The sequence below is a fragment of the Panthera leo genome, chromosome B2 (genome assembly GCF_018350215.1).
Source record: "Panthera leo isolate Ple1 chromosome B2, P.leo_Ple1_pat1.1, whole genome shotgun sequence".
NCBI lineage: Eukaryota > Metazoa > Chordata > Mammalia > Carnivora > Felidae > Panthera > Panthera leo.
The window spans coordinates 100,641,630-100,660,178 of NC_056683.1; the positions used below are offsets into that span (position 1 = coordinate 100,641,630).

Consider the following 18,549-nt stretch of genomic DNA (forward strand, 5'->3'; position numbering starts at 1 on the left):
GCAAAGCTGGTCCTACCGCGGGTCACTAGTTATCAGGTCACTAGTCGTGCGTCCATCACGTACTAAGTACAGACTATAATTACTTAGTAAATCCTATTAAAATGAAGCCCACCAGTATGCATGTGTAGTAATATCCGTGGTCTGGCGAACTACATCCATAATGAAATCCTATTTGAATTTCGCAATCTCTTTCCCCACTGACCTATCGGAATTGCTAACAAGCTCCAGTAACAAGCCCGTTAGTGACAGATCGGTGTTACGCATTATTTCTTTTCTTTTGGCCTCTCTTGCAGAGAAATGAGCAGAAGTTAGATACCAAGAGGAAAAATTAGAGAGGATGGAGCAAATATAGGCTTGTTGATCTTCGAAAAATTGATGCCTGGAAACATAGGAAGAGCAAGAAACTCAGACCTGCGTGAATATTTTCTTTTACGTAGACATCATTCGGTCCTCTCAATAAGAGTTGATGCTTTGGGATTTATTATAAAAAACACCAGAATGCTTGTTGTTAAGTTCTCTGTGATGCTGAGAAAAGTGATTATAAATTTTTTAAACTGATTTCCCCTCAGCGAGGCAATGTCTTGGCTAATTTTACTCCACTGCTTCTAAAATCATCATGCTACAAATCTCGATGAATCTAACTGTGTGAGGGTGCAGATCTCATTTGCATTTATTGCTAATATTCATAAAACTTCCCACAAGCGCAAGGAAAGTGATGCCCATTGACTGGTTTCCTGCTGGCCATCATCAAGGCTAGGATCATGAATCATGAAGGCTGGGGCTGCAGTTCCCACAGAGACGCGGTAGATGGCAGTGTGCAACACAGATTCCTGAGCTTGTGACCTCCGTAGCCGGGCAGATGACTGGGAAGAGATTGCATCTCTGGACCTGAATGTTGTTTTTTTCCAGCCCAGCCAGAGGAAGAGGTTGTCCTCCTAGGAAATGATGTCTCTGCATAAACTTGGTTTTGCTGAATCAGTAAACTGCAGTTCTTTTGAACTGCTCTGACCCCCAAGAATGTTAAGCTTCTTTAATTTAAGTCTGCAAAGAATCTGAACCTCAAAACTCTTCTTCAATGCATGGTGTAATCTTTCGGTTATACGATGTGCTGACCTTCCCATGCTTCATATTTTATTAATCCCTAAAACAAGATCATTCTGGGCAAGCTATAGATAAGCCCTCTGGACATTTCATAAGTACGTGCTGAGTACACTAGGACTTTGTGGTTTGACTTTTCAGCATCATGAGGAGCCTAATTTGAGCAGTCAGCGCCGACTGTGTTTTCTTTGGTTATTTTTAAAGCATTTATATATTTTTGCATATTCCCCCAATAGAATGCTCATTTTTCAGTAGTCCCGAAAGGTACTTAAGGCAAGTAAAATTTCTGATTACAGAAGGGATAGGCATCGAGTTTTGTTGAAGATTTAGAAACTGTGATTACTTCGTTCATAAGCAAAGAAACCCTTTTTAATATGCTGCTCATTATTAAACACTAGCAAAGGAGACCTCAGTTGACATCAGTAACAGATATTTTTAAAAAGGGCATTTCCCTAGAATAGGAGCTCCTAGAGGAAAGGAGAAATGTTATATGTAAATCGTGTGCAGCACTTAATTACAGTGAGATTTAATAATTTAAGTAGATATGCACCCATGCTCATGCTTTCCTAACCTTTCCTTCTGTCTGGATTTGTGTCCTGGGACTAGGGGCTTTGCTCCGACCTCGGTCTTGCAGCGTGTGTGGCCTGCCTGGCCTTTCCCACCTGGACAAATATGCTACATCATATTTATTTTTCCAGATCTCTTTGTCCATTTAGATTTCAGACCTCCACAGTCTTCCAGAACACCTAGCTTTGGCTTTTCCTGGCTTGACTTCCTCTGCCGGCACACAGGGCCCAGTGAGGCTGAAATGCTAGGTATTCTCAGAGTTGCCCCAGTGTACCGAAGGCCTTTGGGTTATGGGATTATGTTGCTGATTGCAGGGGTCTCTTTCCTCAGTGGCTCCGAAATAATCTCTTTTGGGGATTGCTCTTCCCCTTCCTCTAGATGCTGGTGTTTCTCAGAGTTCTGCCCTAGGCCCTCCTTCCCCATACCGTACGGCTTGTCATGGGCAATGCCCCAGCTACCATTTACACATACCGCGTACACACAAATCCCTTCCACGCCCACGTCTGTAGCCCAGATCCTTCTCCTGAGCTTCAGAACTGTAGATGTCTCACATTTATAGAGACACTTAGATGTCTTGCTATAGTAGGCGCATGGGGTAGAATAGTTAGTACGTTATTTGGGGTAGGACAACATGAGTCAATCAATAAATTCACTACGAACTACCAGTCCACAATACTTGTTAGACACTTTTCTGTAGAGAGTCCTAAATAATTGGAATTCTTTTAGGGTGAGAGGAGGGCTTGGTTAGAAAAGTAAAGCTACACGAATCACTTCCATTTGATTCACATAGGATAGATGAGTTGGCATTGCTTTCAAAGGTCTTTGATTTTGGGGTGCCTGAGTGGCTCAGTCGGTTAAGCGTCGGACTTCAGCTCAGGTCATGATCTCACGGTTTGTGGGTTCAAGCCTCGCATCGGGCTCCGTGCTGGCGGCTCAGGGCCTGGAGCCTGCTTCGGATTCTGTGTCTCCCCCTCTCTCTGCCCCTCCCATGCTCATGTTCTGTCTCTCAGACATAAGTGAACGTTAAAAAATAAAATAAAACTTCAAAGGTCTTCGATTTTAAGAAATAAACATTAAATGGCATGAGGGTTCTGAAAAGAGGATGTCCAAAAACAGACCACATCTGTTGTCCTCTGTCATCTATATGTAGACGTGGTTAAAAAAGTATATGGGTGACTAACAGCCCTTTATACACCACAGAGTGCCTTGTTTACTTCTCGACCTTACTTACCTTCTATTTGTCTTACCTCCCTTCCTTATATTGTAACATATAAATTGTCAGCTGGGTCATTCCTGTGTTTTGGATCCCCTTAGTATTTAACAGAGTATCTTAAGCTAGTAGATACTCAATGGATGTTTGTGTTCAAGGCTTAAAGTGTTGCTGGCTCTTCTGAAGCAGGACAGTTGTCTCGCTTAGTTTATTTGGACCTACCTCATGACAATGGGCATCATGCTGCTAAGACACCGTGCTGTGTTTAAATGATAACGAATTGAATGATTGGACTGCATAATTCATCCTATGTTGTGTTCGCAGGACTGTGCTGACTTTGTTAATTAGTCATTACCATTTCTTGTTTGGCAATGATACCATGCTAAAGAATTCACCAATAGAATTGTAGAAAACAAACAAATAAACAAACAGACAGACAAACAAAAACCTAGAAAGTTAACGCCCAGGCATTCAAGTAATAATAAGGACATTTAGAAATATGTGTCACACCTCTGTCTTTAGTTAGGTGATAAACTATCACTAAGATGCAAACAAATGGCAGAAAATATCGACAGGATCCAGAATTTTCAATCCCTAGATCAGATCTGATGAGTTACTATGACGATCAAGGCAGCACAGATTTATAGTTCCAGAAGCTAAAGGAATTAAGTTAGTGGCTATTTTAATCAGACTTCAATTGTATTGGATTGTAGGCATAAAATAAAAACATCACAAGATACTGATCTGAGCAGGATAGATGTTGATTTCGGTCTCATGTGAAAGATGACTAGAGGTAGGCCACCAGGGAGGCTTCGTAACACAGTGAGGGCACTTCGCTTGATAGAGTCTTAAGGTCATCGTCTGTGAGCTTAAGATGATGACAGCACGTACCTTCCGTAGAGCTACAAGAATTCCACGCTGGAAAACAGGTGAAGCCCTTAGGAAAATGCCTGCCAGAAAGCAAGTGCTCCGAGGGTGTGATGTATTCAATGTGAGGGAACCGCAGACGAGTCAAGCGACCGCATGAATAAACGGAGAACCAGCACTGGGGTCACGCATAAGGAAGGATGCAGGAGGGTAGCACAGGAGGATATAACAGGGGCTTCCGTACTGGCCTAGACCACACTCCCCTCTAGAACTGACCCCCCAGCTGTGTCTGAATGATGGGTGAATAGGCGTTGTCAGGGTGGCTAGATGGGGCTGGTTCCAGTTAGAGGGAACCGACTGTTCTGAACTGTGGAGGAGCACAGGGAAGGAATGAAAGAAGGATTTATGTCGACATTCAAGAGGATGAGGCTGGAGAGAGGGGCAGAGGCCAGGAAGCCATGGTAGGGGATTTGGCGTGTCTCCGAAGATGGATGGACAGCCACCAAAGAAGATGAACCGGTGGAGGAGGGCGTTACCAAGCCTGGATCGCTGCCTTGTTTCCTGGGCCAGACTGGTAGTCTCTGACCTCTGTGAGGCTGAGCAGCTGCAGGCAGGACTGCAGGCAGCTCGCCTTGATGCACCTCTACTCCCAGGACAGGGGTGGGGGGGTGAAACACAACTTGTTGTGAGAGATCTGCAGGCTCTATTTGATAATACATCGAGCGTCAGCTAATTAGGTGGAGAGGAAATTTATTTTGACTCAGACTTCCTCACCTCCACAAAAATATTTTGACAGTCCGAATCCGGAGGAGAAAACATATGGGTAATCTGAAAACACTTCTAGTTGGCTCTGGAAACCCCGAGAGAGCAACAGCTCGAGGGGCAGGGTCACGTGTGTGTGCGCTCTGGCACACTCACCGCTCACTCACATTCACACTGTCTCCCTCCAGCCTTTGCTCAGCATCTGGAACCTTCAGCTGGGAGGAGGGTGGGCCCATTTGGGGTCACTAAGCGCTACTCCTTTTTTTTTTTTTTTTTTTTTTGAGGGTGGGTGGCCTAAGGTCATTGACACATAGAGACCCAAGTTAGAGCTTGTTCTTTTCACAGGTAATTTGCCGCAGATAAAGACCTCTGTTGCCAGTTCTTACACAGAAAGGAACACACGTCGTGAATAAACCACACGAACATTCCCTTTTTTTCCTCCCAATTTTGGGCAAATAAATAAATAAATAAATGAAAACACTTCAAAGGAACAAAAAACAAGAGGCCCATTAATAGGATCAGAGTAGAGGTTACATATCAAATATATAACTATGGAGTCCAACGGTCCCTTTTTGTAGTCTGTTTTTGAAAATTAGTGCGAAACTGGGACATTCTGCCTGCAGGTCTCCCCCTGCTTTAGGAAGGTTCATGTTACACCATTTTGCTTTTATAAAAGACCTACCTTAGTACCTGTCTTCGCTAACTGAAAGCAATGCAAAGAGAATTTGCACTTTGACAAAAAAAAAAAAAAAAAAAAAAAAAAAAAAAATGTGGAAGCGAAGATAGCATTCAGCGTTTGTTTGACAGGAACCTTTATACAGGCAGCGCGCGCTGGGGCAGCGGAGTGGCGCCACCAAGCGCCTCACCCAGGAATTACACTCAGCATCTCAGCGTCCAGCTGCCAGAGCTTTGAAACCGTGTGGTCGCATCTGTGCTTTTTCTTGTTTTATTTTCTGCATCCATTGGCAACATGTATCCTAAGGTATCCGAAATGCCTAAGAGGTTATTAAATGTTGAGTCTGGGGACACTCAAAAAAATTTCCATCTAAATCAATGGGGATTGTTTCTTCGCTTTTACACCATTTCAGCTTAGGGAAGTTTTCATAGGAACCTTCTACTTTTGGATGGTGGGGGGAACCTGTTCTCTAAAGTGCCACAAATATTTTCTTTATGGGGTTTGCCAGGTTTGTAATATAGGCTCCCTTTGAAGAGGAGAGTGTGGGAACTCTATTAGCAAATTCTGGCGACATTACTAATTCAGAGATGTGCCCTCCACCTTCTCCCATTTAGACAGACGGGTCCACTTTAATGTGACCAGGCAGCCAAGAGCAAGGGAGGACGAGGTTTGGCGAAAAGAGGAGGCTGCAAACCAGAGAAAGCCCAGCGCCAGCGGAAGGAAGCTCTCTGTGAAAAGCCGCCCCACTGTAGCTGCTGCCTTTTGAAAAATACAAACGGGGTTTGGAACGAATACATCATCTCCTTGCAGGGATCTTAGACTCCTGATCGGGCTGACTGTGCCCGGCTCCCCCATCAATGGCTGTATCTTATCTAACTAGCAAGTGTGAAAGTCGATTTCTTTTTTAATCAGGGAGCTATGGAAACAAGCTTATTTTGTGATTTAGTCTTAACTCACGGAAGCACTAATGATCATTAAAAATGACGCTAAAGCTTAAAAAAATACACACATTTTTGATATGTTGTCACGAGGATGCTAAGATATTACACACAAGTGACTTCAAGTATTTTCAGCACTTGAACATGAAAAATGACATTTCTTACTAAATTCAGCATTACAGTAGTTATGAGGAATCTGGGAATTAAAGTATTTCTGGGGAAGATATATTTCTCCCAGCAGATAAAGTCTCAGCAACAGCCACAATTAGAGCTGGCTGAAAAATATAAACTCAGTGAGCAGCGATGCTTTTTGTGACAAATGTTCTGCTGAGGGCCTGATAGATGTTAGTGATAGAAAAAAAACCTGGTTTGGCATTGTTATTGCAGTTAAATAGTTTAAGAAGAAAAAAATGAAAAGAACCTTTCTACGATTGGGCAAGAAAGAAGAAAAAAGTTTCATATTTAGCTACATCATATGAATTAGTTCTGAGACTACAGAAGCCACACGAAAAAGACCGTTGGGTTCATCATTGGGGTCTTTGGTTGCCAACAAAGTAAGATTTGGAGCTGCCGCTTGGAGTTATGAAATTGGTTGAGAAGCAGTGGACTTCCTTTTTCCAATTAAGTATCTGTGGGAAGCCGAATATTCTTCACAGGGTTCAACCAAAACAACGTATCGCGACAGATCAAGCAGAAGCAGATGTGAGAAAGCAGCCGTATTTGTCGATTAGGAATTAAAGAGGTTTTCAAACACGCAAAATAATGACTCTTCCAACTTAGTTGTATTTTTTTGGTTGTTTTGGAAACTACTTATTGTCTACAAAGCCATGTTATTTATGTTACCATATAATAGTTTTGTTATTTTAACTGTGTTAAATATATCTTTAGAAATGTTTGCAGTTTTCATGTGTAATACTGTAAACACGGAGAAGTATAATTTGTATAAACAGGAAATTTTTGGGGATTTGCAGTTATGTTTAAGAGTGGAAAGGAGCTTATGATGAAAACCTTTTAAAAATGTCAGACCCCCACTATAGATATTTAACTCATGGAAATGGAGACCGAAACTGGGTAAAAAGAGAGAAAAAGCTGTTCAATTGGCTTTGCAGCAAGAGCAGGAACCCTGAGGAATGGGAGGTTATTCAGAATGTGTGTATCTCAGGGAGAGGGTTTATTCTTACTTCCCCTCAACTACCGGAATTCATTGACCTTTCATCTCCCTTTTGTTTGATTATTGTGTCATAGTTCTCCTTCATTATGACTTTTACTGCTTCTACTTCTTTTAGTTTTTCTTTTAGAGAGAGAGAGTGTGAGTAGGAGAGATGGGCAGATGGAGAGTGGGAGAGAGAATATTTTTTCTTTTTCAATGTTTATTTATTTATTTAATTTTGAAAGAGAGAGAGAGAGAGAGAGAGAGACAGAGCAAGAGAGCAAGGGAGCTTGTGAGTGGGGGAGGGGCAGAGAGCGAAGGAGACACAGAATCCTAAGCAGGCTCCAGGCTCTGAGCTGTCAGCACAGAGCTTGCGGCAGGGGCGGGGAAGGGGGGGGGTGGGCTCGAACCCAGGGATCACCAAATCGTGACCTGAGCCAAAGTGGGACGCTTAACTGACTGAGCCACCCAGGCGCCCCAGAGAAAGAGTCTTAAGCAGACTCCACGCTCAGCGCAGAATTCAATGGGGGTTGGGGGGAGGAGGATCCATCCTACAGCCCTGGGATCATGACCTGAGCTGAAATCGACAGTCAGACGCTCAACAAACTGAGCCACCCACGCACGCTTCTTCTACTTCTTACATAAACGCTATATAATTTATTGTTTCAACTGGGACAGATTTGAAAGTAAAAGGGGATGTTATTAATAATTATGGTGGGGTAACAGGCTTACCTGGTTGCTATCTTTCTCATCCTGTCCAATAACTGTCCCCGAAGAGCAGAATCACCGAGTCCAAGGATATGGAAACTGTTCTAGATCCTGTTCTCGCTCAAAATAGTTTCAGAGACGATAACACCAATTGTTACATTAGCCAAGACTTCATTAGATTTCAGCAACGCGCTTCTGTATTTGATCTCCAAAATATTTTGTTTTTTAAAGTTGAGCTCTGAAATTAGAGAATCTCATTTGCATGGCAGTAGGTTTGTTAGTTTAACTCAGAGGATAACCGCTGGAAAATCTTGAATGTGACTTCAGGCCAACATCTTGCGAGAGGAGGAGGGTTGCTTGAGTTTACTTGGTCAGGTTGAGATAATCCAATCTTTGGGGTGGAGACAATGACCCTGCGTGTGGGTGGAGACTATGTCATAGGAACTATATAAAGGCCAGAATCTCTTGAGCTCAAACTCACTTTAGAGAGAAGCTAAGGCTAGGAGATGTGGAGGTGTAGACTTTGGACCTACAAGATGGCTGCAATTGTCTAAATCAGTGTAAGTAGTCTCTTCCCTCTGTGCTATTTCCACTGTCCTATTTCTCTCTCTTTCGTTACAAGTTATCTTTTAAATGCTTTTATCTTTAGATTTCTGGAGTCAGTCTTGTCCTGTGTCAGGGAACTTTTTCCACCTTCTACTCTAATATTGTCAGTTAAATTTTTACGTATTAACTTCTGGTGTTTTTTTTTTTTATGCATAGAAGTGTTTATTATTATTATTATTTGAATACATATATATATTCTTAAAATTTATTTATTTTGAGAGAGAGAGAGAGAGCACAAGCTGGGGAGGGGAAGAGAGAGAGGGAGCGAGAGAATCCCAAGCAGGTTCTGCCCTATCAGCACGGAGCCCGATTCAGGGCTTGAACTGCAAACCTTGAGATCACGACCGGAGTTGCAGTCAAATGCTTAACCGACTGAGCCAGCCAGGTGCCCCCTGCATCCATGTATTTTTATGTGTTTTCAATGACAAATGTATGTGTTTTTAAAGGGTTCTTTTTTATTTTCTAGCATTATTTCTTAAAGCTGTTTCTGGGTCTTTACTTAAATATATTTATCAATTGTTTTTTCTTTTTACAAATGTTTATTTAAATTCCAGTTAGTTAACACACAGTGTAATTTTAGTTTCAGGTTAGAATTTAGCGATTCGTCCCTTACATACAACACTCAGTGCTTATCACAAGTGCCTTCCTTAATCCCTATCACCGATTGAACCCATTCCCCTACCCACCTTCCCTCCAGCAACCCTCAGTTTGTTCTCTGTCACTGAGGGTCTGTTTCCTGGTTTGCCTCCCTCTCTTGTTTTACCCCTGTGTTCATTTGTTTTGTTGCCATTTGCAACGGCATGATGTGGATGGAGCTAGAGAGTATTACACTAAGGGAGATAAGTCAGAGAAAGACAAATACCATAGGATTTCCTTCAAATGTGGAATTTAAGAATTGCTACTTTTAAGAGCTGTATTATAATTAACAGAATTATTTCATTATCTTTATATGATTAGATTGCTTCTGATTGTTTGGAGTCATAGATAACATGGTTAAGGATGCAGTATTTTTAAAAATGCAGTATTTTTTTTTCTTTTGTTAATTTTTTTCTTGCATATATTCCAAGGTGGGTTGGGCAAGCTCTTTTAGATTGTAAGCACCATATTCAATTTGCCTTGAAAAGTCAGGTTTTGGGGGGTTCCTGGGTGGCTCAGTTGGCCAAGCGTTCCACTTTGGCTCAGGTCACGATCTCACGGCCCGTGAGTTTGAGCCCCGCGTCTGGCTCTGTGCTGACAGCTCAGAGCCTGGAGCCTGCTTCAGATTCTGTGTCTTTGTCTCTCTCTGCCCCTCTCCCGCTTGTGCTCTGTCTCTCAAAAATAAACATTAAGGAAAAAAATTCAGGTTTTTGGAAAGTGTGATAGGGGATTTAAAGAAGAGGTTTATCTCTTTTCTTTTATTAAATTTTTTTTAACATTATTTATTTTTGAGAGACAAAGAGAGGCAGAGCATGAGCAGAGCAGGGGGAGAGAGAGAGAGGGAGACACAGAATCTGAAGCAGGCTCCAGGCTCCGAGCTGTTTGTTAGCACAGAGCCTGACACGGGGCTCGAACTCTCAAACTGCGAGACCGTGACCTGAGCTGAAGTCGGATGCTCAACCGGCTGAGCCACTCAGGTGTTTCCCCCACCCCGCCCACTCTTTTTAACATTTATTTATTTATTTTGAGAGAGAGAGAGAGAGAGTGTGTGTGTGTCTGTGAGTGTGATAATGCATGAGTGGGTGAGGGGCAAAGAGAGAGAGGGAGAGAAGGAATCCCAAGCAGGGTTCTAACTGTCAGCTCTGTTATTGCAGAGCCCGTCATGGGGCTTGAGATCATGACCTGAGCTATGGGAGCATGACCTGTGAGATCATGACCTGAGCTGAAGTCAAGAGTCAGATGCTTAACCATCTGAGCCACCCAGGTGCCTCAGGAAGGAGCATATCTCTTGTCACTCAGCCAGGCCCAATCAGACTGGAATGCCATCCAGGAACTGGAAGACTTCCAAAGACTCCAAGTTCCTTGTGGGCAGATGTCCTGTCTATCGTTACATATGTCTGTATCCCCAAAGTCTAGTGAAGGGTGGGAGCATGGAAAGTTCCTAGTAAGTATTTGTTGGATGAAGATGAGGAAACGTGTTCCGGGATGTTCTAGCAACCGAGTTTTTCTGGGCTAGCCTCAGGAGTGCCCATTCCTTCCTACTCTGTCCCTCTGTGGTAACAATGGCGTGGCTCATGTTTTTGTCTCTGATTCTGTTACTTCAGCCACGACTGACCGTGTGGTTTGTGAATTCTCAGGAAGAAGTTCTGTTAGTTATTATTCAGTATAGGCCATTTTTCAAGAAGAGTCCTCCGTTCACACCGTCTCACCGGCACTGACTAGCCTTAAGTGGGGCTGTCTTTGGGTCAGGGGCCTAACTTGTTCCAAGCCCTCACTCAAAGTACGCAACCTTTGCAGGGAGGCCCAGGAGGTGTCTCTAGGAGTGAGCTCTGGGAGGAGCGAGCTCTGGGAGGAGCGAGAGGATGCTGTAACTGGAGGGCATCTTCCTTGTCAGGAACACTTTTTTGGCTTGTGTTCAGACATTTATTTTAGAGACGTTGGTGACAATGGTTATGTTTTTATTCATACTCACTCAAGCCTTATGAGTTTTCTAAGAGTGCTTTAAAGCATTTCATCTGAATGATACTTCATCCTTAAAATTGATTCTGTAATGGGTATCTCAACCATTTTGCAGTGGTTTTCTCTAGTTTTTTACTTACATATGGTAGTTTTCTTTGAAATACTGAGGACTTCTTAGAGCCAATTTTCTGTGACCGCTCAAGTCAGATTGGCTTTATTTTTATAGTTGGATTTGGCTATGCAAATTATTTTTCTTGAACTATAGGTGACCTACAGAGATTAGAGGCAGAAGCTGGGCTCCCAGATCCTACTAAAGGCCTCATTGCACTCAGCTCCCACAGAGAGAAGCTGTGGTCAGAGCAGAGAAGACTTCGTCTGGGCGTCTCCACACAAGGTCAGCTGCCCCACCTGAAAAGATAATGTCTGCTGTCCTGTCTCTCTTTTGTGATCACCTAGCTTCTCTCAAAGATACATGGTTCCCTGTTTTTCTCACAGATAGTGCTTTTACTATGATTCTCTGGTGATTTAGTGCTGCTTTCCTGTATAAGCTGCAGGAAGATTTATACTATTTAATGTTTGTATTGGATTTAGGTACATCCTGATTATTGAAGAGCAGATTGTGTACTGAAGGCTCCCAATCGCCTTCAGAAGCTAATAAAGGGCGACTTCAGCTCAGTTCACTGCCAAGGAGTGACCTTCAGAGACCATGGCCCAGAGTCTGCAAGAGGAGGTGACCTGTCCGGTTTGTCTGGAAATTTTCTTAAGCCCCGTTTTACTCCCTTGTGCACACATTTTCTGCTTTCATTGCGTGCGAAGATGGATGCTAGAACACAGGGATCTGAAATTGACCTGCCCCGTGTGTCGAGGGGTAAGTGACAGCCCCCCTTTGGAGGAATGGCAAATTGGAGCACTATCACTTCTGTTCACACAGCACAGTGCCCTACTGGAGAAAAGTCTGCACGTAAGCAATGAGTTGTTGAGGTTCCGGGAGGACATGACCCTGGATACAAGCACCGCCCACTCCTTCCTCATCCTCTCTGATGACCTCAAGAACGTTCGGTGTGGGAAGATCTGGCGCAACCCAGTGGAAGATCCCCAGAGGTTCACCCACCTGGCCTGTGTCCTGGGCACCCCATGCTTCTCCTCCGGCTGCCATTACTGGGAGGTCGAAGTGGGACAGGCGGAGGAGTGGACCCTGGGGATCTGCCAGGAATCAGTGGACAGAAAGAGAAAGGCCGGTTTCTCCTCCGAGCATGGCTTCTGGTTTATCAGCATGAAGGCAGGGACCATCTACACCAGCTCCTTCCCAGAAACCAGAATTCCTGCGAGCCCTGAACTTAGCCACGTAGGAATTTTTTTAGATGTTGAGATGGAAGAAATCAAGTTTTTTGATGTGAGAGGTAATGCCCTCATCTATACACACAGTCATCTCTCATGCACGGAGCCTTTGCGTCCGTTCTTCTGCCCCGAGCTGCCTAGAGAAAGTGACAGCGGTGCCTCCCTGAAACTCTGCTCATGAGAAACTCAGCACTTCCTAGAAGATTTCTCAGAGGTGAATGAGACCTTTGACTCGAGAAAGGGCAGAATGACCTAGAGAGAGACCATGTGTGTAGTAGAAAGGTTGTGCCGATTTTTGAAATAGATTTTGTAGACTTTGCAGCTGAATAGTTTTTAGGGTGCATTTTTGTAGACTTCGTAGCTAAAGAACTACGGGGTCTTAGGGGGTGTTAGTAAGCACTCTAAGCCCCAGTTTTCCTAGTCTTCAAGTGGGGATCATTATATCTCTCAGCCAAATAGCTGTGATGATCAGAGACGATGCTGTGCATTTATTTTGTACTAAATACAAATGGGCCATTCCAGATTGGAAGTTAAATAAAATATTTTGTGGGTAGAGACAATGCCTTTTTCATTATTTTATGCCTTTTCTGCAATTCCTGATAATGATAGCTGTCTGGGAAAGAAGAAGGAAACAGCCAGCATGAGATATTTTGACATGAAGTTTCAGTGAGAGACAAAAGTACTGGGAAAGAACTACGTTTCTCATTTTTGTTTTCTCCCAAACACAGCTGCCTGTTTTCCTGAAAGACAAAACTTTGAGGTGTCTCCAGTTAATGGTGATTCACGTTTGTTCTAATGGGAATTGTCCTTTGCCCATTTCAAGGATTGGCCTCCCGTGTGGTTGTCAAACCACCTCCCATGTGGTATGGTCTCACGGCCGGCACAGAGGTGCCAACAGGCTCAGACAATGTCAAGCTGTTAAGATCCCGAACCTTCTGGAGTAATGAAGGAACGGGGAATGAGGGAAATGAGTAATGAGGGAAACTTCGGCCCTTGAGAAGAGTGGACCCCTGGCCTTCCGCCCACCGGGTGCATTTGTGCATGGGAAACCCTTCCTTCCGAGAGGAAAGGACACCTCCCCGCACGCCTGAACTTCAGGCCACTGCTGTTGCTGTGGGAATTCTTATCAACTACATTAAACTGCAGACAGATATTCACCAAAAACTGTTCTCCAGGTTGCTTCTGAATTCATTTTTTTAATGTTAGAATTTTAGAGGTTTTGCAGTTACCTCTCTGAGACGTTTGATGTTTTCCTGTTTGGTCCTCTCCTGTTCGGTCTGAAACTTGTGCCCCTGTCCCCAACACCACACCCGCTCTGTCTCAGATGGCGGTTTCTCATACCGGACGCTCAAGTGCTCATGATGGCTCCTTTTCAAACCATTCAGGTCCTTTAGGGTTGTGGTTTTTTGGGTTTTTTTTTTCTAATTTACTTGAGTCAGCCACTTCTGAGGTGACATCTGCTTTGGAAGAGTTGGGTTGGGACATGTTCAGGAATCTGCTTTTGACCTCATTTCCAAAGAAACTCAGGATAGTCAGCTTCCTTCTCTTACCAACTCCACCAGAGTGGGAGGACAGTCCAGGTTTGGTATTTTCCCCCCTTATTTCCTTTTGATCCCTGTGATTTTATTAAGGGGTCTCCTTGCCCCTCTCTGACTCAGGGCCTGCATCCACCCTGATCCACCTTAACAGGTCCTGGTAATATGGAAACAAAAGTTTCCTGAAACAGTACTTATGAGCGATACACTATAATTTTCTCTTTTATTCTATTTGCTTTGAAAAAAAAAAATGCTGGGCTCACACACATTTGATTTCACAACTGGTCAACAGGTTGAGAGCTGTAGGTTGAAACCCCGGAATGGGCCCTAGGCTTCTAGTCCCTTCCTGTGTCCCAGAATGCCAAAGAAAGGGCAGCCCCAGCTTCCCTAAGACCTGAGGTGACAGCTTGTATTGTATTTGCCTATTTCAGGTTCTCTCAAAGACTGTTTTGAGGGACTTTCTGTCTCTTCCTCACAGAGGTTTAAGTTCCAAGTTCCCTTCATCCCAGCTGATGGACCTGAGTGATTTTTTTCTTCATCAATCATTAGGGGAAAATGCCAGTGGCCAATGATTGAACTGGTTCCTTTCTCCTGTCTGACGGAATATTGTGGCCCGGGGGAAACCTTGAGGGAATGAGTCACAAGCTCATTCTGTTGTCAGTCAGTATTCACCCTTTGCAAAACATTTCACATATCCAACTTTTTTTTTTTTTAATGTTTATTTATTTATTCTTGAGAGAGGGAGAGAGTGAGCGCGCGTGCGAGAAAACACAAGCAGGGGAGGGGCAGAGAGAGAGGGAGACACAATCTAAAGCAGGCTCCAGGCTCTGAGCTGGCAGCACAGAGCCCGTCACTGGGTTCAAACTCACGGACCTTGAGATCATGACCTGAGGTGAAGTCAGATGCTTAATCGACTGAGCCACCCAGGCACCCTGCATTTTGACTAGTCTTAGTAATAAAATGATTGTTTGCTATTACTTAGGGGTCCATACAAGAAAGCATCATGGTGTGCCCATCCCCCTCACCCATCTGTGTAAGGTACTTTCCTCCTCTTCCCACTCCTCAGCCAACCCCCCCCCCCCAACTCTTGAGAACTGTAGCATGGATATGAATGCATGTAAACGGTTTTAAAGGTGTTGGTGTTAGAAGTGGTGTCAATATGGGGGAAAGAACTCTGGCTGCCTCAAAAAGCAATAGCAGTATGGGAATACGTTATAATTAGAAATCCTAATTAGCATAACAGGGTAGTATTAATTATGACCACCCTTCCCACCTCTCCTCCAAGAGCTCTCCACAAATGTCAGGCCTTCTCAGGCCTCAACCCATCCTGTCCCCATCTAGGGTTCCTTTAAAAAGAGCCTCCCCACAGAAACTTTACTGGCATCATACCCCCTGCTCTTGTTCACGTCTGCCTCTGCCTCTCCCACAATATCCATATACAGTGTTCTTTCCGCCACCGAAATCTTGGGTACGACTTGTTTGGGTCTGACTCATTTGATATAACTGACCCGAACTCCAGGTTAGGTGGGAAAGGAGAACTAGAAAAACCATGGAGATGCAAGAGGGAAGGTAGATGGGATCTGGGGGAGCTCCTCCCTCGGCTCATGGAGTCTGGGCAGCTCGGTCCTCCTGACCTGTGGTCAAAGGGAGCTTATGACGGGACGGAGGAAAAATGACTACTCTTGAAGTCTTTATTTGGGAGGGACATTTGTCCCCCACAACTCCTAGAATGTAGTTGCTTTGCGTGGCTTTATTTGGCCACAAAGGCCCAGACGACCGAAGCTGGCCAAAGCCACGGTCCTCAGTCCTGTGTTCTCCTTACAGTCTGGAGAGGGACGTTCAAAAATCTCCACACTCGAGAACACATTCCAAACCAATCAAATCAGAGTCTCTGGGGATGGGGCTCAGCGGGACTTTCCCAAGTTTTCTCGGTGATTGTAACGTGCCGTCAGGGTGGGGGATCGCTGGGCTAGAGCATCAGTTCCAAAACTTTATCGTGAACCAGAATCTCTCAGATGAGTTCAGAAGGTCTGGGTGGAGCCCAAGAATTTGCATTTGTAATACATTCCCAAGTGATGTTGGTGGGGACCATCTTTGAAATCAGTGGTCGAGAGGACACAGTGCGTTTTGATTTTAATCTCTGTGTTAAATGAATCATCCGACGAATTACCTTTCAATTAATTAATTCGTTTAAAATTCATTCCATTTAAATTTAAGTTTAATTTTAACTCCTGCCTTTAAACAAACAACCCTAGAGCAATGAAGGGAAGAGAGGGAGGTTGATGGTTTTAGCAGGGATTAGATTAGTGTATTAACAAAACTCCTACAGTGCTATGGACATTCTTGCCTAACACCCTCCACCCTTCCCCACCCACATTTTTTACCACAAGATTTCTGTCATCAATTCTAATACCCTGACAATACCCAAAACTGTATGTAAAAATAACTGCTCACTACAGTGACCTAAGTCTGTGTTCCTTTTTTTTAAAAAAATTTTTAAATGTTTATTTTTTATTTTTGAGAGACAGAGAGACAGAACATGAGCGGGGAAGGGGCAGGGAGAGAGGGAGTCCCAGAATCTGAAGCAGGCTCCAGGCTCTGAGCTACCAGCACAGAACCCGACTTGGGGTTGAACTCACGAGCCTTGAGATTATGACCTGAGCCCAAGTCAGATGTTTAACTGACTGAGCCACTCAGGTGCCCCCTAAGTCTGTGTTCTTAATATTTGGTTTGGGAACCCTTGGTAAGGAAAAGGCTCTCATTAAAGCCTTTCTGGGCTAGTTCCCCGAGCCCCTCCCTGCCCTGCCCCCCCCCCCCCCCATAAAAAGCATCCAGGAAAAAAATGGTATAATCTTCTGCTTCTTATGAGGTTACTGTCTTTGGACAACCTATAGATACTGGCTTGGAGTTTGGCAAAAGCTGGGCTTGTTTTTCCTAGGTGACAGATTCTGCTCTGGTGCTACAATGTGCATATAGCTGCCGCACGCAGCCTGGTTTCAGACTTCCTTGTGACAAGCTTCTAAGAACCTTCCCTAAGAGCCAGCCTCTCTGCCCACTTTTCAGTCTCTTCCTCCATCCTCTTGCTTCAAGTGCAGAGGCTACTCTCCTGGACCACAAGACTAAGGGGCAGCTTCAGCGCCCGAGAAGCCTGGACCTCGGAAGGCTGCAGAGACAGTCTGCTGGCCTTGGAACACGTAACCCCGACATCATCGGTGTGATGCAAACATAAACAGCTTTCTGTGTTAAACCACTGTTGTTTTTCTGTGTTCTCCTTGCAGTTGGACTTAATTCCTGACTCATTTTCTAGCGTGCCAACATTGCTGTGACATGGGGTTGATTCTTGGGTGTTTTCTAGAGGACGCCCTTCCCCACATGCCTTTCTGGAGACCCACAGAGCAGCCCCACAGTCTCCCTTTATTTTGTCTCGTGTTCCCTGGCTCCAGCCATTAGAACTTTGGTGAATCTTCCAGGATTTTGTATGCTCACAGCCTGCCCTCAGCTTCCTTCTCCTTCCCTTCTACGACCAATTTCAAAAACTAAAAGATGATGTGCAAAGTGTGCCTCAGCTTTCCCATTTAATAGAAGATTCCAAACATGCACAAAAACAGAGAAGAGTATAATGTATCCTCATTGGGTTTCAACAATTATCAACAAATGCCAGGCCTCCCCGTTGGATTGTTATTATTTTTTAAATTTTTTAATGTTTATTTCTGAGAGAGACAGAGCATGAATGGGGGGGGAGCAGGGAGAGAGGGAGACACAGAATCAGAAGCAGGCTCCAGGCTTCAAGTTGTCAGCACAGAGCCCAACGTGGGGCTCGAACTCATGAGCCGTGAGATCATGACCTGAGCCGAAGTCGGACACCCAACCGACTGAGCCACCCAAGTGCCCCTCCATTGGATTATTTAAGAGCAAATCTCACATATCATTTCATCCATAATTGCTCAATAAATATCTCTATGAGAGTTTCACTTCAAGTAGCCCCTGTTATCCTGGTCCAAGATTTATTTGCCTACATTTGGAGTCCCTGTGCTTTCTGTATCAAAATTTCCAACCTCAAAACAGGCAGGCACTTTTTTTCCCAGTCATTTTGTTAGGTGCTTAGGCAAGCAGGGCCTTCCTCCCCTCCAGCCCCCCAGCCCCAGCCACTATACCACTCCAATGCCTGTGTGAGGCACCTGCGAGCTGCCACGGTCACTAACATGTGGCTTGTTTTCAGGGGGACCAATGATCTTAAAGTTCCAACTGCCAGATTTCTATCCATCAGAGATATTTTTCCCATCCTGCTACTTGTTTTATATATATATATATATATATATATATATATATATATATATATGTTATATATATGTTATATATGTTATATATATGATATATGTTATATATGTTATATATATGATATATGTTATATATATGATATATGCTATGTATGTTATATATATGTATAACACGTATATATGTATAACATGTATATACATACATATGTTTATATATGTATA

General features: G+C 43.9%; 1 protein-coding gene across 6 annotated transcripts in view; it reads left to right on the forward strand.

The window, feature by feature from the left end:
* Positions 1–17,247, forward strand: part of RFPL4B (ret finger protein like 4B) — a 38,774-nt gene extending 21,527 nt beyond the window's left edge. For 4 of the 6 annotated variants that reach the window (XM_042939637.1, XM_042939640.1, XM_042939639.1 and 1 more), the window contains 2 exons: positions 11,443–11,571; positions 11,769–13,055. In XM_042939637.1, coding sequence (XP_042795571.1) covers positions 11,884–12,696 — 813 coding nt within the window. In that variant the 5' untranslated portion in view covers positions 11,443–11,571; positions 11,769–11,883 and the 3' untranslated portion in view covers positions 12,697–13,055. Of the gene's footprint in view, positions 1–8,138; positions 8,537–11,442; positions 11,572–11,768; positions 13,056–16,988 lie in introns of those variants that run through there. The other 2 variants (XM_042939642.1, XM_042939638.1) reach the window with 2 other exon arrangements.
* Positions 17,248–18,549: the final 1,302 nt, after the last annotated feature.